This window comes from Opisthocomus hoazin, chromosome 8, assembly GCF_030867145.1.
Source record: "Opisthocomus hoazin isolate bOpiHoa1 chromosome 8, bOpiHoa1.hap1, whole genome shotgun sequence".
Lineage (NCBI taxonomy): Eukaryota > Metazoa > Chordata > Aves > Opisthocomiformes > Opisthocomidae > Opisthocomus > Opisthocomus hoazin.
Genome location: NC_134421.1, coordinates 22107423 through 22130864, shown reverse-complemented (window position 1 = coordinate 22130864; position 23442 = coordinate 22107423). Strand labels below are relative to the sequence as shown.

At 40.5% G+C, this 23442-nt stretch overlaps 1 protein-coding gene across 1 annotated transcript; it reads left to right on the top strand.

The window, feature by feature from the left end:
• Window positions 1-5530: 5530 nt before the first annotated feature.
• METAP2 (methionyl aminopeptidase 2) lies at window positions 5531-22788 on the top strand. Its single transcript, XM_075429001.1, has 11 exons — window positions 5531-5781; window positions 6622-6723; window positions 10065-10130; window positions 10467-10569; window positions 15159-15320; window positions 17057-17238; window positions 17323-17417; window positions 17507-17603; window positions 18116-18219; window positions 20634-20749; window positions 21998-22788. The coding sequence occupies exons 1-11, from the start codon at window positions 5601-5603 to the stop codon at window positions 22248-22250; spliced, it is 1461 nt and encodes a 486-aa protein (XP_075285116.1). The 5' UTR covers window positions 5531-5600; the 3' UTR covers window positions 22251-22788.
• Window positions 22789-23442: the final 654 nt, after the last annotated feature.

Genomic DNA, 23442 nt, shown 5'->3' with positions numbered 1-23442 from the left:
TGCCTCCAGCGCTGCAGCTGTAAACATTGGTTCCATTACTCCCTAGAATGAAGAAGGGGTGGAGCACCCCAGAGGAAAAGAGTTATGTCAGCAGGCTGTGGGAAAGAAACTGCTTATGTTTTTTACACTAACAGTGAAGCTGAGGAATTACTTTCTGCGTGAGGCCTTGAAAATCTGCTTCAAATAATACAGGAACCATCACTGTATGAATGGGAATACATTAATGCATCACTGGATTAAATTATATGAAGTTGACTACAAAACTGAAGATCAAAATATCAGTTTTTGATAACTTAGGTTCACACTACTCTAAACTAGTGTTTTGATGGTATATGACCTACAATTATTTCTGATGCTACATAATGTCTCAGTTTGTTATCTGAAAAAGACGACTGCTTGCAGCTGCAGTTATGACTCAGTGAGTACGTCAATAAATATGCTTTTATTGAAAAAAGGGCTTTTATGACTCTATCGTAAATACAAAAAATTTATTTGAAGGATACCGATGTGGGGACCCCTGACCCTGTGCAGCCTTCCATCCGCTACCAAGACTGTATACAGGCACAGAGATCTGCTGTCAGGGAGACGCTTGCTGTAGCACATCCTAACGCACACATCTGCATACACACCTAATGCAACAGCTCCTTACCACAGAAATACAAGGATTTTTTTTGAAGCACCGGTCAAGACAATGGATTGTTTTGTTCATGTGAATCTTTTCACTTAAAAGCAATTTTAAAAATGAGCTCCAGAGGAGGCAATAAACTGACTTATTTTTATATTTCACAGCATGGATCTATTCATGCAAACTGAAAAGCATTTGCTTTGTCCCAGTCTGAGTGCACAAACAGCAGTCTGTACTTCTCAAGGTGACTTTCAGCAGTAAGGCAGGCTAAATTTGTTTCTTTTTAGAAGCACTCCTTGCATCCTTTGAAAATCTGTCCTCCAAAGGACATTGATGTTGTGGCACTAGCTGATGCAAGCTGGGATGTTTGGATTATGGCTGACAGGCTGTAATCAAACTGGTGTTTGGTAAAAAAAAAAAAAAAGAAATTGCCAAGGAATGTGGAACAAAGTCCTCAGTGAATAGTGTTAAATGTGGATTCTTTGGCTGTCTTTGTCACTTTTAACTTTCATTTAGCTATTTCATCTAGGTTTTAGGTAAAATCTTAGAGAAGGAGTGGTTTCAGAATTAAGGAAGCCCTTTATGCTGCTCAAGCTAAGCAGAAGGCACTTTTTGGTGACAGCTGTCATTCCCATAGTGAATGCTATGGGTGATGATGGCTGAGGAAGTACAAGTGTCCTCTGTCCTTAGCAGTCAGTGAGGAAGAATATCTTTCCTTCTACAGTTCATAAGATATATTTGCTCTCATGCAAGAAACATTTTCTTTGTCTACATCCAGCTTTTAGGCCCAATGTTAAACCTCTAGTCATAAAAATTGTCCCATTGACTTCAGTGGATTTTTACAGTTAAGAACTATGAGTTTTGGCCCTAAGCTAGGAAAAAGAGTATTAAAGTGTCATAAACACACAAATAATGGCATCAGTCCCAGAAATACAAACAGAAACAAGTATAACATCCCTTTGTTCAGCTCTTCTTGGGGCTGATATAGGCCACTTACTCCCTAGTCATTCTTCCTCCCCCCCCTTTCCAGGATTAAACTGTAGCTGTCAGAGTCAGCTCCTCCAGTCCGTTCCATGCCATTTCTTGACACTTACATACAGCCTGGAAAGAAAACACAAAAGAAAACATAACAAACCCTGAAGAAGCCTTTTCCTTAAGATGGTAACTTCTTTTGCTAGGAAAATAGTGCAATGGGAGCTGCCTCCTTGGAAGAAAAAGAAGAGGTAAGTCTCTATGTTGTCTTTCAGGAGAGGGTTTCAAGCCCTGCTGCTTCGTTACCACACGTTTTGGACTTCGTTCAGCCCTTCCCTTAACTCCCCAGCCACTGCCTGCCTTTGTCCACGAGGCTCGTTAAGAAAAAGGAATAGCCACTGTGAGAAAACAAAAAACCCCAGTATCTTTCTCCAGCTATAAATGGTATTCACGCATCTCTCCTGGCCTATGGCCCGTCTGATACTGTCTTCTTATCATGCTGCCTAGTATACCATGAAATTGGAAAGCGCAGCCTTCATTACTGTAATGTGTATTAAATTCTAGGAACAGCTGACTGTCAGAACAAGGCCGAAAAGGCTGAGCTGGTAAGGGCATGCTACAAGACGTGGCTCACCCTTTCTGCTTCTAAAAGACCAGATCCTCTTAAAAGCAGCCAGGTGGGGAATGTGGAGTCCAGCTGTCAATCTGTTCATGCTAATATTCACATTGCTAATACATCAGTCCAGCTTCTTACTCCCACTTCACAATTTTTTTCATTCAGCATTCCTATTTTTGCATGTTGGTTATCAAGCTATTATCCTGTTGGCTCTCTTATATAGAATATGGTGCTAATTCTGGGGCCGGCAGCAGTGTAGCCTGGCAAGTGCTTAACTTTGCTCTGCCCAATGTGCCCTCTTCTCTGCAAGCCTCATGAACGCGGTCCGTGGAGTGCTCCTGGGTCCAGTAACAGCATAGCATCACCTCGAACTGTAGAGACACATTGTTAAATCCTGCCTCTTCTAGCTCACTGCCAATTTTCTTTCACTCTGCTATGTTTTTTATTCATATTCTTTGGCAAGTAAAGTGTGACTCCCCTCTGTGATTTATTTTTAGCCTACTTATTTAAGGAAAGGAGCTTTACGGAAATATCCAGTTTCAGCCAGATTTGGCAGAATAACGCACCCCAAGGTAACGACGCCTGGACACACTTTGTGAAATGCAGCAGCTGAGTAGATGACAGAGGCCCAAGGAAGTGTCCCTACCAAAAAATGCAGGCTAAACTCTGCGGAACTCTGTTGCACCAGTCAGCTGGCCAACTGCACATGTAGCACTAAAGCACAAGCCACCTCCCTCTTCAGTGGGGTACCACAATGATAATGAACGGTGCTGGAGTCATTCTGGGGAGGGAAGAAGGAAAGAAACAACCCTCTGAGAAAATCGGCTTAATTAATTCATCTGATCACAAAAATATCGGTTCTGCTTGTTATCCCTTTTCTTCCGATGCCCTTACTTCTGGATCTCATGTCTGCAGCCCCTGCACAAGATCTATTCTTACCTGCCTCATTTTTTCTTTATCTATCTCCGGTCAGTATGTCTCCTTCTGTATTCCCTGGACTGCTGCAGGCTTTATGGCCCCCCTTATCTGTGACTTCAGTTCTAGAGTCAACAAAATTGATGGTCTGGCAATTTGTCCGTTTTGGCACATACCAAAGCAAAGGGACCAGGAGCACAAGCTAGTAACTCTCCTTTTCAGGCTGTCAAAGGCACCAAAGGAGATATAGCAAGGGGTAAGAACAGACTGGTACATGAGAGACTAATGAATTAAAATCAAAAACAAAAGTAGAAACACTGCTATAGGATCTCTCAAGACCATTACAGCGCCCAGCTGCAATAAACGTACAACAGCAAGATCTAAGATAACTCAAAATAAAGAATTCGGTGAATATGACCCTTGATGTTCCCCCTCCCCCTACAACCAACCACAAAAAACCCCCAGCTCTTCTACCTAATTAGAAAAATAGAATGGCAAGCAATGAACAAAAAAGCGATCTAGGCAACATTAGCACACATTCTTGTGTGTCATCCATTCTCAGTAAGAGCTATTCCTCCACGGCTCTCTTCATCAGCCTTGGACAACATCAATTCTGACTGGAGTAGGGGCAACAAAACAGCAGGAAAATAGCAGAGCATTAAATGGCTCACCTGCTCTATTGTGCAAGGTTTACTCTGCTTTAACCGTAGTAACAGGACCCTCCTGTAGCTGGTCCAGTTACATTATTCGACATGGACATATAACATGGTTTAAAAGAGGAACCAGTGGTACCACAGTGGTTCCCAAATGGTGGGGCATGTCTCACTGCTCTGAACATGCCTCAAGCCCAGGGAAGTGGGCTTCCTGGCGCCCAGCCCAGTCCCATGAAAGGCCCAGCTGGATGTTTCCATGTTTGAGTGCTCTTACAAGCAAAAGCACTGGAGAACATGCTGCTGTGACACCTGCACAGACCAGGATGGAATTTGTTTGATCAGTACTAGACCTTAGCTTAGCCTTTTGAAGCCTTGTGCTTGCTGAGAATTGCAGCAGGCCAGGAATGACGGAAAGTACCTGGGTCTGAGCCACACGGGGTGAAAGAGAAGCGAGCAGGTGGCCTCCGCAGGGGCAAAGGGGGCAGAATTAGTGCCTCAGAGAGGTACAAGGCATGACCAGTTTTCCCAAGAAAACACTTGGCTGCATAAACGTTTTAAGACACAGTTATGCAGGATAAGACCCATTCATAACCTTTTGAAGTTATAAACTGCATTATACTATATACTATAAATACATCTAAAGCAAGAGTTGTTGAAATATACCAGTAAAGAAGAAAAAAAATAGTATTTTTAGCCAGCATGGTTATACTAGTAGAAAACCCGTGAAAAGTTTAAGCTCGGTACAGAAATGTTTAGAACTAGGCTGATTTAATGAACCATTAGTGGATGCTGATAATAAGGAAGGGTATTTCTCCTTGTTTTTATAGGCACCGGTGGCAATGGGACAAGGGAGTGCCTTTTACCATGTATTAGAATCTTCCCTTTTTTGCTCCACGGGAGTTGGGAGGTTTTTTTCTTACGTTATTTTCCTGCTGTTCAAGTTGTCTATCATGTGGCTTAGTTAATTTGCTCAGTGTTCTCAGGCTGTAAAATCTTCACAATCCTAAATGCTGCAAAACATATCACGGCAGCTGTTCCCACTGGAAAAGGACTGCTTCGTTTCAGCAGGCTTTTCTATTTTTTCCTCTATTTCCCCAAGAAGGTACTCGCCGATGAAGACAAGAGATGAGTCTCTGCTGCGGGCCCCCAGCCTGCACTTCTGAAACCTTCCTTCGCGATGGCTGCCGGCTTGTCATCTTACCCCACTGCCCCTCTCCCAGCTGAAACCCGCTTGGTGAAACCGTTCTGCGTCACCCCGGGAGTCTGGACCCCTCCAATTCCAGCCGGCTGGAAAACGCAGGAGGCCAACAACGGTCTCTCAAACTCCAGGGCACACGATGCCCTTAAAAAACTCTCACACAGAGGTAACGTCATCTGGTCGCAGCTCTGCGAGCCGCCGGCGACTCCCGAGAGGGAGGACGAGACTGCCGGGCCGCAGGGCAGAGGCTGAGGACGACGATGGCGCCGGCACCCAGCGGTGCCCCGCGCCGCGGCCCGCTGACCCGGGGGCAGGCTGCGGAGGGCAGCGGGGCCGCCGAGCCGCGGCGCTCCGAGAGCACGGACGCCCCTGGTTAGCTGCCGGGCGGCCGGCGGGGCGGCGACGGGCGGGGCCTCTCCCCTCACGGGCCGCCCGAACGCGCCTGAGGGGCGGTGCGCGCGCGCGTCTCTCCCTCCTCCCCTCCCCGGCGGAGGCCTCCGGCCTTCCCGGCGTGCCCCGCGCTCACCATAGAGCGCAGGGCCGGCCCCCGCCGCTCGCGGTCTCTCTCTCTCTCTCTGTCTCGCTCGCCCCGTGCGTGGGAGGCGGCGCGGCCGCGGCGACATGGCGGGCGCGGGGCAGGCGGGCAGCGCTGCCGCCGAGGCGGAGAAGCACCTCAACGGCGAGCTGCCGCCGGAGCCCGAGGACAGGGACGGCGCGGAGGGCGGCGCGGCGGGGCTCGGCGCCGAGGATGGTGCCAAGAAGAAGCGCAAGAAGAAGAAGAAGGGCAAAGCGGGCCCCGCGGGTAGGGACCGGGCCCCTCCGTTGACAGGCCGGCGGGGCGGGCTGAGGGGGCCGCGACCCGGCAGACCGGGCCTCGGACGGGGGGGCGGCGGGCGGCTAAAGGGCCCTGAGGGGTCCTGCGGGGCGGGGCGCGTTGGGGGCGAGGGGCGCCGGCGAGGCCGCTGTCCCGGCCCGCGGCGGCTGTGCGGGCCGAGGGGGATCCCCTCGGCGAGGCGGGGGCTGGCGGGTGCCGGGGGGGTGCCGCTGCCGTGCAGCGCTCCGGGAGCCGGGCCCAGGGAAGGCCGGCGTGCGCCGGTGCGCGCAGGAGAAGCCACCCCTGCGCTCGTCCGCTCCTGTGCCCTGAGGGGGGGAAGGCGTAAGGCCGCTGGTGCTGTAAAAGTCATCCCTCGTGATGGAGGCTGTATGCCTCCCAAGTTCTCTGAGAGAGCCAGAGCAAGTCTGGGCAAACAGTGTAAAGCAGCTACGGTTTGCGTTTGTTTTAGCAGGCTAGCAGTTAGTGATGATCATGTTGTGCGTTTATAATTATCTACTACACGCCCGTATTATCTCACAAGAGCAGGCTGCTGCTATGGCAAGAAGAATTAGTTACCACGGCAGAAAAAAAGTAGTCAGAATTGTCTGGATAATGCTACCTTTATACGCAAGTTTCAGTGACAGTATCTGACACTGTAGTGCCCTAATACACATTTGGTCTGCTTTAAAAGAAAAAAAAGCATCATGTGCTCTGGTATGCATCTGTAGGATGAGTACACCATAATATTGCTAGAAAGTTTTGGGAGCTAATGATTACTAATGTGGAGCTATCCTTTTATTGTAAGTCATACTTTAATTTTACAAACAGGACAAGAAAATGATAAAGAAGTGGAAGGTGCTCTCGATGATGTAGCTAAACAATTGGATAAACAAGCACTGGAGGAGAAAGAAAAAGATGATGATGATGAAGGCAAGTGTAATGTACCTTTTCTCTTGACATTTCCGGTTTCAAATTCTTCCTAGACTACCATTTTAACAAGCCTTTGCAGATGCCTTTTGGGTTTGGTGTAGGTGTTTTGTTGTGGGTTTGGTTTGGTTTTTTTCTTGGGAGAGCTGAGGTGCAACTAATTTATACTTTTTACTGTTTTGGCAACAATTTAGCTGTCACATGCATAAATATATAAAATAACAGCGATAAAGCTTTGTTAAAGCTTCTTGTTTTCAAGGATCTTACTACAGACAGCAGGGAAATGTTTAGTTTAAGATAAGGTAAGATATAAATTATTCTCATTTGCATGAACATGGTCAGTATAAATTTATGTTCCATATTATGTCTCTTATTCTTGGTTTAGAACAAAAAATAGAGAGCAAATTGTAAGGGAGCATTTTAATTAATAGAAGGTCCTAAGGTCCTAGAGTTTTTACCAGTGACTTGAAACCTGTTCATCTGTAATCCTAATTTTTCATTAAAACTGAGTTGGGGAGAGATTGATACACAAGCAAGGCACACAACGTGTGTGTTGCTTGCATTATGCAGCTGATGTTCTAAGCAAGTGCCTAGTTAGTGAAATCCGGGCTGGATGCATCTTTTCTGTAGAAGTACCGGATATAAATGCTGTCTTTCCTTTGTTTTGGTAAGTGGTTCTGAGTGGAAATGTGTATTTAAGAAAATACATTTCTCAAATTAGTAATTTAGTTTCCTTCTTGTGAATTAGCATTCAAAGTTGGGTCAGCATCCTGAAATGGTTTCCATTGTTCTGCTTAGATACCTTCTTCGTTGACTTTTGCTGGAATTCATAATTCCAGAATTTAATTTAATAAATTAGATATAGAAGTTTTAAAACAGTGAAATGAGTGTGCTGGGATATATAAAATTACAAATAAATTGATCTTTAAGCATTATTAATCTATGTATAACATCTAGTTTTATGCAATTATTTTTCTGTAGAAGTATATTCTGATGGATCACTTATTTTACAGTATGTTTCAGGTTATGGAGTTGAAAGGTAATTAATACAGTATGTTTTGCCATCGTTGCAACCAAAGTAGGAAGTATTGAGGAGGATAGTGAAAACTTCATACAATAGAAAAATTCTTTGAAAATTGTTAGAATAGTTATAGTTCCATCTCAGGAGAAATAACATCGTGAGTTGCAGATCAAGTGCTGTGTTCTTTTATGCTGTTTACAGTATTAGCAATTAGTATTACAGCACTAGGAAGTATAAAAAAAAAAATTAAGTGATGCTATCACTGAAATGATAATCTTCCTTTTTTCCATGTATTAGACTTGGGTGTGTTTTTAGAAAAACAATAATATTTTTTCAGAAAAATAAAAATTGCTTTAAGTGTTTTGAAGACAACTGTGTGTTCTTGCTTGTATTGGCTCTCACCACTTGCCATCTTAATTGTGTAGTTTCAGAAGTGTTGTTTAAGCTGTGGTGCTGCATTAGATTAAAACCAGTAAAATACCTGTCCCCTTTTCCCCCCCCCTTTTTTTCCTTGATAAGCCCATAACTGAGCGGCCTCGGAAATGAAACTGTATACCTTTTGAAATCTGGGAGAGATTAGGAAGTGCTCTTTGGATTTCCGTTGCACTGTTAAAACATGCCGATAGGTAACATTTTTGCATGACATTAGGCAAAGTTATTAAACACCTATACCAAAATGGCATAAGGTTGGGCTTCAGTTTTGCAAAGATCTGAAATCGTTTTTCTGGTGACAGTTTTTTCCGTTGCCAGCTAAATAACCTGAAGACAAAGAGGGTATTGGTCAGACGCAGCAGGTATATTTCTGGCAGTGCAGTTAGTCTGCAGCAGTCTTCAAGGACATGCAAGCGTAGGCCCGATTAGTTTGGCTTGCAGTTGGCAGATTCACGTGCAGTAATGTATGAAAAAGTCACAATAAGCAGATAGCAACAGCGACAACATTTAAGAAATACTGTACTTTTTTTTGCGCTATAGGCCTAGTGTTAAAAACAAAAATCCAGACATCACTTGGTAAATGAACTGGAGTCACTTCTAATTAATTTCTTGATGAATGGTTTGAGCACAGCTCAAGGTCAAGAGAAGTGTGGCAAAGTTACCACATTTTAAAGAAATTGTATGTGTTGTTAAGGATTTTTGGCTTCCTATGAAATATGGATTGATGGAGAATCTGGTAGGCTTGACTACGTTGTAGTTACACTAGTAGTACAAGTTATACTTGCAATTTTTTACGAAAATTTAAAATAACATACTTAATGCCAAAATGAGCTGAGGAGAGGCGGGAGTGACACATTAATGAAATTTGCCCTGGCTGCAGCATTACAGCAGTCACTATGGCGTAAAAATGCGGATGACACTGACTGTCGTGAAAGGCTTGGAATCTAGTGACTGGAACAACTGGTCAGTGTTGTGGTTTGGTTTTGTTTTTAAATAGGTGAGCAAATACATGTTTCTGTATAAATGCATTCAACATGGCAGTGCTTTGACTTGATTCTAAAAGTTCTTTCAATTTATTTTTTGCTTTAAGTAAAAATAAATGTTCTGAAGGTAGATGACTAGTACTTACCCATTTTGAAATGAACTTGTGGTTAGGTCCAGAAGGTTTAGTTAGATGGTATCACATTAGATAAATACTTCATTGTCTATGAAGTAGCTAGGCTGTAGATGTAGCCAAACATGAAGTCCACGCATGGGGTTGTTGTTAACTCCCAAATGTGACTGTAAAACGGTGTGGCCGATTCTTAGCGCTTACAGTCTGTGCTTTCCGAAAACCTCCCTCCGCTACATCCCACGCACAGTGGTTTTGCTCAGTGCTGGTTGCGACTTTCCCTGTTATCTCCAGATTAAACTCATCCTGACCTAAGTGCTGTCATCTTTACTTGTTTGGGTTTTTTTATCTTTCCAGATGCATTAAGTTCCTTTAGCTGAAGCATCAGAAGATCGGTTTTAATCAGGGGTTCCTAGCTTTTTGTTAGCTGTTGTGTCTAACACAGTTCTCTCTCACACCCTCCCCCAAGTCCAGGCATCTTTCTGGGTGAATTGAGAATGGAGGAATTTGAAGTAGGACTTTCTGAAAACTCCCTGAGCTGTTTTTTTAATCTGTTTCTTTGTGATATGTTTAAGTTGTCAACTTTAGAAGTATTTTCTTAGGTCTGTGTTTAGCGTAGAGACTGAAAATGCTAACGTTTTGGTGGCAGCTTCTAGCTGTCTTATTTTAATCCATTAAATTCTGCTGTGAAAGATAGTCCAGATCGTTTTGTATCTCACTCAAAGTTCTTTGTTTCTTTAAGGTTGTTTTATGTTCACCTGAGCACTTTCTTTCCTGTAGATGGAGAGGGTGATGGAGATGGAGCAACAGGGAAAAAGAAAAAGAAGAAGAAAAAGAAGAAAGGACGTAGGTATCAAGCACAAAAATAGAGTGCGTGAATATTTGGTATAAGCATATGTAAGTGCTGTTCTTGGCAGCTGAAACAAATTTCGGGATGCAGTTTGGGTTTATAGGCTCAGTCTGGCTGAGTTTTCTGCGTTCTGATATCCCTGAATGCCACCTTGAGCACTGACCAAACATAGTCATATGTGGGCATTGTGTTACGGTGTTGTCTTGGTAGAATCCCAAATTCTAGTAAGAGGATCTTAAGTAACTTGTGTTGTTTAGCTTTGAAGTTTCAAATAAGATACTTAGTATTTCCAGTGTACCATATATAAATCTTTCTTAAATTATACTCAACAGCTAAGGTCCAGACAGATCCACCTTCTATTCCTATATGTGATCTATTTCCCAGCAACGTATTCCCGAAGGGAGAAGAATGTGAATACCCACCAACACAAGATGGGTGAGTGTTTTAAGCTTAAAAAAGCTGTCATCTGGATGTGCTGAATTGCAGAACTGTTAATGTACAAGTAAATGGACAAAGTGAGTTGCAGTGTGCTTCTCCCCCCCTTTTTTTTTTCAACTGAATCATCTGAGAGCTTAATGAATAGAAGTCTTCAGGCCGGAAGTGTTCTTCCTTCCCTACCCTTTTAATTAAGGTATAGCCTGTATGAGGCAGGGGGCCCTTAGACCCAGAGGACCAACAGGATTTCAACAACCAGCTTGTAAGCAAAAGAAAAAAAAAGTCTGAATTAGAACTGAGTAAAAGTTTAAAATTTAGGGAGATGAGACTGTTATATAGCAGTTTGGGGGACATCTAGATGTCAACTCCTTGTGGGTTTTTTTGTTTTGGTTGTTTTTTGGTAGAGATATTTCAGTCTGAGTATGCTACAGTTTAATTTTAAAAGCCTAAGTGGTATATTCTGCATTTTGCTTTGCTTTGTTTGTATGAATATATAGTTGTTATAACCTAAACGTGATTTTTATAGTTTGTAGTGACATGGGAATAATGTGCAATTTTACTAAACAAGCAACAGCTTCTAGTGGTTTACTGGAACAGAAATCTGCATCCTTATGTTTTCATAGGGTACTATTATTTCCTGATGCTTTGTTAGGAATGAGGATATACCAGCTTGACTAAGTTTCCTGATTTTTTTCCTACATGGAGTGTTGTGGAAGGTCATATTTTACGGGGGGGGGGGGGGGGGGGGGGGGGGGGGGCAAAATCATCTTGAGTTGCATGAAAATCTGAATGAAAGACCAAGTATTACTGAAAACTTCCCAGGAAATTTTGAATCAAAACTCTGAAAAAAATAGTTTAAACCCAGGGGAGGGGAGTAGATATATATATATATTTATATTTATGAAAGCATTGTTTAGTTTTCAGTGACTTTTTTTTCAGAATCAAATTACTTTGAAACATTTATATTGGTTGTTTAAAATCAATGCTTGTTTCTCATAGAGTGTAAGCAACATAGTTAAGAGTGTCTAGTACATCCTATAAATTGTGTTCAGATATTCAAAGATAATATTGTTTTATGTTTATGAGATCAGATTCTGGTTTTGAGGAAGCCTTTTCTTCTGTTTAATGACTTCAGTTTGATCACAAGGTGTGCTTGTATTTATTTATAAATGACTGACTTGTTTGTATGCACAGTATTAGCATGCTAAAGGACTTTCACAGGGTAGTCCTGACGGGCTGGTGCAGGAGTGATTCTTTCATGCTAAGAGTTAAGTGTTTGTCTGTATATACATGTGCCACGTTCAGAAGGACGTGATTTAAGCAGTCCAGGAAATTAGATGATAAACATCCTAAGTATGTTTGTAGTGTATTAACAAATGACACACTATTTTTACACCTCTGTTACGAATCCAGCTATTGAAGATTAAATGTTTTAATCTGGATTCAGTACTGTTCATTTGAAAGGAAAAAGAGAAACCAACACAGAACAACAAAAGCAAACTACCTTTTCTAACAGGATTTAAGTGGGGCATCTTTTCTGTACCAAGAGTGTTCTGGTGTGGAAGAAGAAAACACTCTTCTAAGGAACCTGAAATAATTTCTTTATTTAATTTGTTTCAGCTAATTCATGCTTGGTTTTGTTCCTCATTTGAACATTGAACTCTTATTATGCTACTTTAGCATTTCCTAACATAAGCAGCTGCTTAAATAAGTAGCTGACATGAGTGCTTGGATATTTCCTATTCTGAGTAATAGTTTAATTTTATATATTTGTGAAGCATTTTTGTGCTGTGTCTTATTCATGCTGAAGTCAGTAGGGTTTTGTCTTTGATTTTTTTAGAGTTGCACTTGGAATCGTAACTCTTGATGTCACATGCTTTCTAAAGTTACCTCTCATCAACCTCAAGTTGTGTATTTTGTGCGGGAAGCTGAACTAGAAGCAGGTATTATTCAGTTTTCAAGGGGAGAAAATAGCAGAAAATCAATTCTTATATAGACAGTAGACTAACAGCTTTTGATAGTAGTGCTGTTTGAAGGTTTGCGTTTTTTGTTGAAGGCACCTGAACTTGAAATGATGTGACAGGGAGGGTGGAAAAACTATAAGCAATATTTCATGATACGCTCATTTTATTAAAGTGGGATTAAGGAATTCTTGTCCCTGCCTGCTTATTTCTTCCCCTGTGCTGTTATCCAGGTTAAAATATGTGGGAATTATTTTCTGGAATTCTTACCTTTGATCACTAAACTCTACTTTACAGCACAATCCTGTAAAGATTTGTACCAGTGAAAACTGGGGGCTGTGAACTGGAGTGAAAAGATGGGAACAAATGGCTTGGAGCGAGAGATAAACTACTTAAACTGGTTTACGTGGTAGCCACCACGTTAGGAAACTGTCCTTGGAAAAGCTTGTTAGCTCACGTACCTGTCAGAGGGCTTGATGTTTGGTGTGAGACCTTTATGTGATTAATTGATTTTTCCCATGTCCTCAGGTGCTTAGGCCCAAGCAGGATTTCTTGTCACCTCCTTTCCTGAGCTCCCAGGTGGTAGTGGTGCAGCTTTGACAGCAAAATGCTTTGGGTCTGATACTGTATTTTGAAACGTAGAGGCGATTTTGTCCCCTGGTTGTCTTGCACAGAGTGACTATCTGCTGAAATACAGTAAGTAGAGTGAGGATGGCTTCCTGCCAGTTTGCTGGAGTCTGTACTTAAGCCCGTGACTGATGGCAGAGCAGCTGCCCAGACTCTGTCAGCAGCTCTTGCTACCATAGGGTGTTCCCTGCTAGAATCCAGAGCAGTCTGAAAGGATCCTCAAGCCCCTCTCCCCAGTTTTTCTGCAGGACACATACTCCATTGTCATGTGCTATGACTGCTCTGCTGGCAGTAGACCAACTTCCAAGCACAGTAAGGCAGCTCAGGTGTTGCAGCCTGCTGCGCTTTTTTTTGGTGGAATTTACCAGTGTTAAGGCAAATTCTCAGAGTAGTATGTGAGATGCTTACTGTTGGAACAAGAAAACTGCTTAGAAAAGTAAGCATGGGATTTCTGCTTTCCACTGTTGTTACTTTATCTGAAAAGGAGCAGGAAGTTCAAGGGAAACAAGCAAAAGGGTCTCAAAATGTTTGGATCCTCTGGTCATGCTGAGAAAAATTTTATGGAATAGCCCGTTATCCTTCGTTATCTTTTCAACTCCACTTGAGGATTGCAGGCCTCTTAACACTGTATATATGCTCAATTATCCTGTTCAAAATGCAGCAAAATTACAGGGCATAGTCTCTTGGCTCACTCATACTTGCTTTTTGGCTATGAAGGAAACTCTTAGAGTGGAGCCAAGTTACATGTCTATGAAACAGGTAAGTAGCTACACCTTTGGATTTCAAAAAGTAGTCCTTTTACTGTGCATATTCAGTTGTTTGCTTAGAATCGTCTCACTTACATGGAGGTAAAAGTTAATTTCTAAATTCAGAAACTTTGGCATAGTTCAGCATCTTTGGTCCATCTTGTCCATCATCCATTTTCTACCAGGATGTGCAGCTGTGTATTGTTTTTAGTAGTATTTGTCCTGCATAGCATGTACAGAGTTTTTTCAGTTATCAGTAGGGTTTTTTGGGTTGTTAACAGAGCTCCAGCTTCACCATTTGAAGAGTGTCTCTACTTTGTAGTCAGAAGAGTAGACTTCTAGTTAAGTTCTGACAGTTGCTGGAGTGCTTAAATCACATTTTTGGTTGTTGGAACCTTAGTTGTATGGTTTCTTGCATAATAAAAAAATATATTCAAGACTAATATTATATTTAGGCTTGTATTGAAAATTATTCTTGTATTTGTTCTATGAACCTTACAAAGAACTGAAATGAGTGGTATTCACCTGGAAGAAATGTTAATTCACCATCCAGCAAATTTAGAAAGTAACTTCCTGGAATGTGTCGTAGTTACTATGCACTGTGTTAGGTGGTATTACCTAAATATTCTGAGGATGAGCGAAAGTCATACTGGAGTTGCAAGCTCGTAAATTTTGAAGGAGCTTGTTGCCTCTATGTCAGTAACAGTTTCTGGGCCAAGTAGCTACACTATAGTGCTGAGATTCTTCTCCATACAGTAAGAGCACTGTCTGAATGAGTAAGGTTGTGCAAAAAATAAACTTTTTGCATGAGCAAAGCATGTTGCAGTGATTTGCCCTGCTAAACTCAAGATAGAATTGCAGGCATTGGTATGAATTTCATACGCCTGTTCTGTCTTTTTGATAACTATTATGCATCCTTCAAGCACAGTGCTTCTCTGGGCTGTCGGGAGGATTGGGAGGTAAGGCTTTTGAAAATGTAAAGGGAATAATATGGTCTATGTATTATTTTATGATTTTTTTTTTCTGCAATGTTACTGCCTTTCACAGGTGCCAGTCTGTTGTGCTGATAGATTTTTTTTTTTTTTTTTTGTAGTCTTCCTTTATTCTGAAAATTTTATAAATCAGGATCTTTTCTGTTGCATAGGAGTATGTAGACCTGACTGGTTAATGAACACTTTGCAAGCTTTAGGCAGAAGTTGTAATGACTACTGTGATTATAGGAACTTTTTATGACACACTTTATTTATTTTTAAAGGCGAACTGCTGCTTGGAGAACAACTAATGAAGAAAAGAAAGCACTAGACCAAGCCAGTGAGGAAATCTGGAATGATTTTCGGGAGGCTGCAGAGGCACACAGACAAGTGAGGAAATACGTTATGAGCTGGATAAAACCTGGAATGACAATGATAGAAATCTGGTGAGGGCACAGATCTTCTCAAAGACCTCTGCTGTAGATTTTTCCTCATTCTCCAGAGGGAGAGGGATTTAGTCTCAATTTTGTGTGCTGTGTCATGAGTGTTGGGGGTTTTCTGCTTGAAGCACACAACCAGTATCTCCAATTATTTCCTTGAAGTTGCCTGTTACAACATATTCTTAGCTTATTCAGCTTTACAGGGCCTGGGATCGTACTGAATTTCAAACTAAGCTTTTGGTTATGTTCATTTACTTTGAGCACATGCTTGATTTTAATGTTCAGTGCCTTGGCTACTCTTGCATGTAAGTTCTGCAGCGGCGCTGAGAGAAGCAGCAACAGCGCTGGCAAACATCCTGGCTTTTGCCAGAATTGTCAGTGAAATGCTACGTGGACGAGCCGTGCAGGTGCAGTCTGTGGCTGGGAGTGGATGAAGAGGCATAAAAACAGCATGGCTGTGTACTCAGTCCAGGGCAGGAAGATTTTGTCTATATTTAGTCTTCATTGGCTGATGTTTCTGGAGAAGCACATTTTTTCATGTGTTATTCTCAGTTGATAAGAAATAACTGAGCAAATGCATTAAGATAAGCATGAGTTTGATTAAGGTATAAGGTTTAAAGAAATAATTAGTCTGGACGGATTCTCTTGACTCTTCCAGTTATTCCTTTTTCTGTCCTTCAGTTTATCTAGAGTGAATGTCTACTGTCCAAGTACTGCACCGATCCAGGACAGTTTAGCTTCCAAAATCAGGTGCTTTCAGCCTGATACGACTGAGGACTGTACTGGCAAGAGTAGGGTAGTACGAAAGCTAATCAGTGCTGATCCCCAAGGTAACTGTGCAAGGATAACGGAAAGAAATAATATGCCATCAGGGAAAGTGGAGGAAAGACAGCTGCCTTAATAATCACTAGTCTGGCTGAAACAAATCCATCGTACTGAATTACACAGTTCGACTGTTATGGTTATAAGCAATAATTTTCTCAAAACGTGACTTTTCTTCCTAAAGTAGCTCAGGCTGTGGGGACTTGCCTACTAAAACAAGCTCTCTTCTTTTTCCAGATTGCTCTGAGTAAATAGCTTTCTTAAATAAAATCAGTGTGGTGCGCTGGTGTGAGCTGCAGTTTACATCATTCCCTGCCACTATAGGAGTATGCACTGGTGGACATGTATCTGTAGCTTTCCAGTAGCTAGCAGCTTGAGAGTAGACAAAAACTAAGAACAAATGTTAGTCTCGTCAGGTTTTATTTTATCACGTTTATCGCTTAAATTAAAATAAATATTGTCCTTCTTTAACTGGAAGTCTTTTTAATAATTGAGAGGATTATATTATTGCCTTTTTTCTTTTTTCTTTTTAAATCCCAGTAATTGTAAAGAATGCATTTAATTTGCCTAAATTTTAATTGTATAACCTCTGCTGCTCAGGAAATGTGGGTTAAATGTAGCTTGTAAAGGATAGATATTTTACATTTAGAGTAAAAACACTAGTGAATGGCTCAATTTTGTCCAAGAAAGGGTAGAAGAAACAACACAAAGAACTGAAGATCATTATGCTGTACTTCTGTTTTCCAGTCTAGGGTCTCCTTGTAGTTAGTATGCAAGTAGTTTAAGATTTCGCATTAAAACATTTGCTTGAGTATTTTTCTGAGGTTTTGTTCTTGCGTTGATTTATTTGAAGCCATCATAAGAAATATTAATGACAACTGTTATGTTCTTTTTTCTTCTCCCCCCCCTCTGCCGTTTAGTGAAAAACTAGAAGACTGCTCACGTAAGCTGATAAAGGAAAATGGTTTAAATGCAGGTCTTGCATTTCCTACTGGGTGCTCTCTGAATAATTGTGCTGCCCACTACACTCCCAACGCTGGAGATCCAACAGTCCTGCAGTATGATGATATTTGCAAAATAGATTTTGGGACACATATTAGTGGTTAGTTTTCATTTATGAATTAAAATTTTGAGAACGTTCTTCAGTGCAAAGACTCTGAAGCTAATTAACTTCTGCTGATTTCAGGTCGTATTATTGACTGTGCTTTTACAGTCACATTCAATCCAAAATATGACAGACTATTACAAGCTGTAAAGGATGCCACAAATACTGGAATAAAGGTATGATGATCATTATGTAAGTCATTTACCAAGTCTTTTACAGTAAACTTTGCTATTATTTTCCGTTTATATTTGCACTTTATTTTCAGTGTGCTGGAATAGATGTACGTCTCTGTGATGTGGGGGAGGCCATACAGGAAGTTATGGAGTCTTACGAGGTTGAAATTGATGGCAAAACATACCAAGGCAAGTTCTTTGCATGAGGATAGTTGTTCTTAGAGTGTGTGTGTATATATATTTATTTGTACAACTATTGATTTATTTGTGTCATATTTGAAAAGACCTCTGTACTAGAGGTATGGTATGAGTCTTGCATAGATATGTGTTAGCCAGACATTTCGTTGGAGGAATGTTTTGGCTTACGCTTCCAAGTATTGTATCTTTAACAGATAAGATGAAGCCTAAACAACTGTTTCAAAATCTATAAACTACTTGGTACCTGCTGTTTGGCTTTATTAATAAATTTCTGTTACTGTTGGAGTTGCTAGCCTTTGGTAATGAAGTTCTGATACAGCATACAAAGCTACCTTGTGTCTTGGCTGGAATTTGTACAAGATGTGTGGATAGTTTTGTGTTTAGTTCGTCTGCAATATGAGGAGCCACTGTTGTACTTTCAATATGGGCTAACAAACCAATTGCCTTAAAGGGTTTAACATTTGTTAGGAAATTGCCTGTAATATTCATGTTTTCTTCAAAAGTGAAGCCAATTCGCAATTTGAATGGACACTCCATTGGGCCGTATAGGATACATGCTGGGAAAACGGTGCCCATTGTGAAAGGAGGAGAAGCCACAAGAATGGAGGTAAATGGAGTTCTTAAATCTTTCTGTTAAGTTTCCACAACTATCACTGCAAGAGTAGTATTTCCCATGCACTCCTAATGTGTTGTATTTGTCATCCTGGGCGATAATAGCAGCAGAGGAAAAACTTTGCTGTACTTTGTTGCGTTCCTGTGAAAGAGTGATCACTCTTTTTTTCATCTTAGTGGCTGCTTCGTTTAGCCCTGGAGTGTTCTGGTATCTAATACTTTCTGAAACTGAAGCCTTGGAACCCTGCTACTTGAAAAACAAACCCCAAAAAACCCCTTGAAGTCTGAATGGCCTTAGTGATGCTTATGGAAACTCTTGCCTATTTATTTCTCAGTGTGCATACATTACTTCAATGCAGTGTCGGAATGTTGCACTTAGGAGTAGGGAAAATGACAGGAATTCAGATTTTGGGGTGAACTTGAGGGACCAGAGTTTTCCTGAAAGGTGTTTGGACTTGCCAGTCATTCACACTTTCCTTGTTTGTTCGCTCTGTAATTAAAAAGACAAAATAACAGTCTTCTCTTGCTCATGTAATTCTTTAGAAATATTTCCTTAGTGCTGTGGCTTTGGATGACTTTTTGCAAAGTAGAATTAGATACGATGACTTTCTTGAAAAGCTTCCAGTGCAGTTTTTCTTTGCAGATACAAAATAATTAAGCATATTTCTAGTTAATGTGGGAGACAGGATGAAAGATGTTGTTTGAATAGCGTTGCTGTGCATGGTGTGGCAAACTATACCAATTGGAAAGGCACTATTAAAATACATAACGTGAGATTTAGCCACCGTTTTGATGTAAGCTTGTGTTCTAACAGGATAAGAAGGCTTATTTAAAAGATCGGTAATGAGATAAGAAGCTTTTAATTCCATTCTAAGCCTGATCACTGATCAGCAATGATCACTAGTAAGCCTGTCACAGTAAGTAAGACTTCTAAGAGCTGAACAGGGACAGGTGTGGTCTGGACAGGATTGTTTTTGGAGGGATACTCACTCTGATTACCCAAAACATGTGTCATAATTGTTGATCACCTTGTTAATATGTGAGCAGAAAGACAAAATTTTAACTATCATCTTATCTATACGAGTGTGCAAAGGGATTAAAGAGTATTGGAAAAGCAAGGTGGAAACAGCTTGTGTGCCCTTCTTCATTTAGCTTAGTGAATGGTTAGGTCTTGTATATCATCCATCATCAGTATATTACTAGTATAAAACTTCAGTGTGCTTTAAGCAATTCTTACTTAAAGTTCAGAGCTTTGAGATTGTTTTAACACTGGGGAGAAGGCATTTTTTTAATTTCTTCAGCTTCCGTAGATTACTTAGGACACTATCCTACATTGTTAAAGACAGTGAGTTTTGCCAGTGGAGAATGTGGAGCATAGCCAAGCTCTTACTGTGCTGTGCTAATTACAGTATAAAACTGCAATCCACTGAGTTCTTTATGGTGGAGAGAAATACAGCCTCTGGTAATCCTTACTCTGAAAAAGTGGGTGTGAAGTCAATTTTTTGGTGGCATTGTGTGGGGGGTTTTGTGGTTTTGTGTTTTGATATTTTTAAAATGAAATCCGTTGACTGTTCAGGGGCATCTTTAATAGTTTGTTTTGAATTTAGAAGCCTGTGTTACTGCTTTTCATGTGGCTTCTTATTTTTGGGTTGTGACTTTCAAAGTAACTCAATAAACTGAAAAACCCAGCTCCTGCTGTCCATTAATGTTTGATGCCCTATCTTGTTAAGTCCCTTTCACAGTCCTAGTGTTAAGGATATGTGAATGCTCTTGGCAGAAATGAGTTTATATAATGGCATTTCAGTATGTTTTTGGCTAGAATTTTGATAATGCCCTTGCAGATATATATCACCTTCATTTCTTGAAGAAATTCATCTTGTGGAGTGGAAATGAGCAGGTTAAGGGTTTATACTAGCAGCTGTTACCAGAAAATTCTTGCAGAAATTGGGCAGAAAGTTCTTCAGTGCAGTAAGTCTCTGTAATCACCATCTATTTGCTATGTCTAAACTATACATTTCCTAGGACTTCTATCTGAATAGCAAAGGAGAATTACTTCCAGTTAGCAAATGTTTTGCAGCAGAACGCAGTTTCTTAGCTATTGTTAGATGTATGCGTTGACAACAATTTAACTGCAATGACTTTGAGAAATTGTGACTAGAAACATGGTGATATTTATGGCTTGAAACAAATAAAATGGTACTAACATAAATAGCTGATGATGGGGATGGATGTCTGTAACTTTGGTGTGTGAAATCTCCCTATATAATTTTTCTCTACATTGATTTGGTGATTGAATCTATTCACATTTAATTGCTTTTATTCAGAAGTTGTTAGATCTTTGTATCAGAATGACCAAATGTCACTTATTTTCATATTGCAACATGTTCCCTTTTTCTTTTCCCTCCTTAGGAAGGTGAAGTATATGCTATAGAAACCTTCGGTAGCACGGGAAAAGGTGTTGTTCATGATGATATGGAGTGTTCTCATTATATGAAGAACTTTGATGTTGGGCATGTGCCAATAAGGTTGGATTTTTGTTGTTGAGTTTTGTTGGTATATTGCGCTAGAGGTACCACCCTTGTAGGGTACAAATTTGATACAGTGCACGGTCTTCACTGATTAATAAGGCTGTTAGAGGACTCAAACGATGGTGTTAGCAGTGTTCTTGTTGTGAAATATGCTCCAATTGTAAATCTGGAACAATATGGAATTATTCCCAATAATCTGGAAATGGAGAAAATGCATGATTATGTCTTTGGCAATAGAGATTGTTTTTTAACTTTCCATCATTAGTTATTTTTTATAATTAATAATATGTAGATTTTATTTCTATATTAGTCTGTATATTAAATGCATATGTTTATTTCTTTTTTTTAAACCAACATCTGTATTATGGTTGTGCACCACAATCTTTGTCTTAGCGCTGTTCCCAGAATATATCAAGCTATTCTTGTCATCTGTTTTGTTTTGTATGGGTATTTTGTGGGTTTTAAGTCCTTCTTTCAGCGTATTACTATAAAATGAAATAGTTTATTAATTTTCAGCTTTCGCTGGGATTGCATTTTTGGCATTTCTAGGAGTGCAGCATATTTTCTGAAGTGAAAGCTCTTATGGTTAGAAACATAGCAGGCAGACATGCTTTTCAGATATTACTAGGTTGTTCTACAGAGAAAAAATAGAACTATGAAAAAGGCAAGGGGGGGAGAATTAGCCTAAGTAAGGGTTGGAAAGGAACTACTTGTGTTTGGAAATAAGTTTATTTATTAGCAGATCTATATATCTCTAATTTTTATTCATATGTATCATAAGAAGTATGAATAAAAAGCTTACCGAGTATTTGACTTCACAAGTAAAACTTCCGAGTTTTAAATGACCAAGCTTACATCTAAATTAGTTAGATTATTAACTGTTTTGGATCAGGAAGAATGCTGGTTTTCTTTATAAAATGGATCATCCTTTTATAATTTAAGAGCATGGTTCCTGTCACTATGTTTCATTTTCCTTGATAGTCAGATGCGGATATGTTCGCAACCTAACATCCTCTCTTTGAAGTACATGGCCAGTGTGTTTGGCAGCATTCTGTCTTTTTGAGGGAGGAAAATGCACTTTGTTTTGTGACCAGAACAGCTGATTGATGTAGAAAGACATCCCAAGACCGGGCAGTCTTAAAAGAACTTGAAATCTAACTCTTTACTGGTGTGCTTTATTTCTGTAGTGAATGCTTGCTGGTGATCCATCTTTCTCCTCAAACACGTTCTTCTTTTTTTCTTCAGGCTTCCAAGAGCAAAACACTTGCTAAACGTTATCAATGAAAACTTTGGTACTCTTGCCTTTTGCCGCAGATGGCTAGATCGCTTGGGAGAGAGTAAATACCTAATGGCATTGAAGAACCTGTGCGACCTGGGTATAGTGGATCCATATCCTCCGTTATGCGACATTAAAGGCTCATACACCGCACAGTTTGAGCATACTATACTGTTGCGCCCAACGTGCAAGGAGGTTGTCAGCAGAGGAGATGACTACTAAACTCAAAGCCACCTCAGCACCTTTGTACCCTAGGCTTTGTTGGAACATACTATACCAGAATTAATTTGCAACATATTGTCTGTTTTAACAGTGGACTGATGTAATACTTTCCATATTTGGAAAGGAAGGAATTTAATCAAAGGCAAGTCTTCTAATGTAACTAACCAAGGAAAAAGCTTTCAGGCCTTTAGAAATATTTCAAAAGTTACTTATTTTTTCTGTTCAGGGAAATACGTGCTATAAAGCTCAATTTTTAGTTTGGAATGAGTTATACATTTTGTTTTGAACATTTATGATAAGAGATGCTTTTCAAATATTTATATTACCATATTCCTACTTGAATGCTTTGAATGACTACACCTGATTTCTGCGCCCAAGTCCTGTATGATATTGCCTTTTAAACTTCCTGGAATCCATTTTGTAAAAAATAAAGACAAATTTTCAGATCTAAAAATATATATACTTTTTAGAAGTCTGGTTATGATTCTGGTCAGCAGTCTGCTGGGAAACCGCTCTATTAAATATTTTGCAAACTTGATTTGCCATTTCTTGTCTTGAAACTGGACCTGTCTTACCCTTAATGTGAAAGTTTGGCTTTTAGTGCTTATTTAAATAATCTTGTCAGTGCTGGGATACAGGACGAGAAGTCATCAACTCGTTGCGGGACAGAATGTGACTTCAGAAGAGATGCGTGGTGTGATTTGTTTTTAAGAGTGCCAGTCTTCAGCTTTGACTTTAGCTTTATTTGGAACATGTCAAACCCGTTATGTCGTCTCAGTTGCTGTTATCAGCAACATGCAACTTTGGGCTGAAGTCAGTTGTGAGTATTAGTATATATCCCTACATATTCTTTGCCATTGGCATGATCTTTTGCACGGAGTAACATTTCCTTCATGTCATTCCCAGTCTCCTTTAAGTGCACATTACATTGGACAAGTTGTGGGGACAACGAAGACGTTAATTTATTTTGGAGTGTTGAAAGTTCTTCCATACAGGCAAACTGGTCTGGAGTATTTGATGTTTCCTTGACCTGAGAGGCCATTATCTGTCTTCCCACTGCAGCGAATCCGACTGGTGAGTCTCATTGGTAAAGGTGAATTAAATCCCGTGGCTCTTCAGGCCTGGATGTCCCATGTCTTCCAGTGCTGTGTAGTTACCTCGTGGCTCACATATTAAAATTTTACATAGTTAC

Excerpts from the sequence above, each read along its gene's own strand:
- METAP2 (XM_075429001.1), top strand. The coding sequence starts at position 5,601 with ATGGCGGGCGCGGGGCAGGCGGGCAGCGCTGCCGCCGAGGCGGAGAAG. Across the intron at positions 10,570-15,158 it reads TACCCACCAACACAAGATGG|GCGAACTGCTGCTTGGAGAA; the intron begins GTGAGTGTTTTA and ends TTATTTTTAAAG. Across the intron at positions 15,321-17,056 it reads ATGACAATGATAGAAATCTG|TGAAAAACTAGAAGACTGCT; the intron begins GTGAGGGCACAG and ends TCTGCCGTTTAG.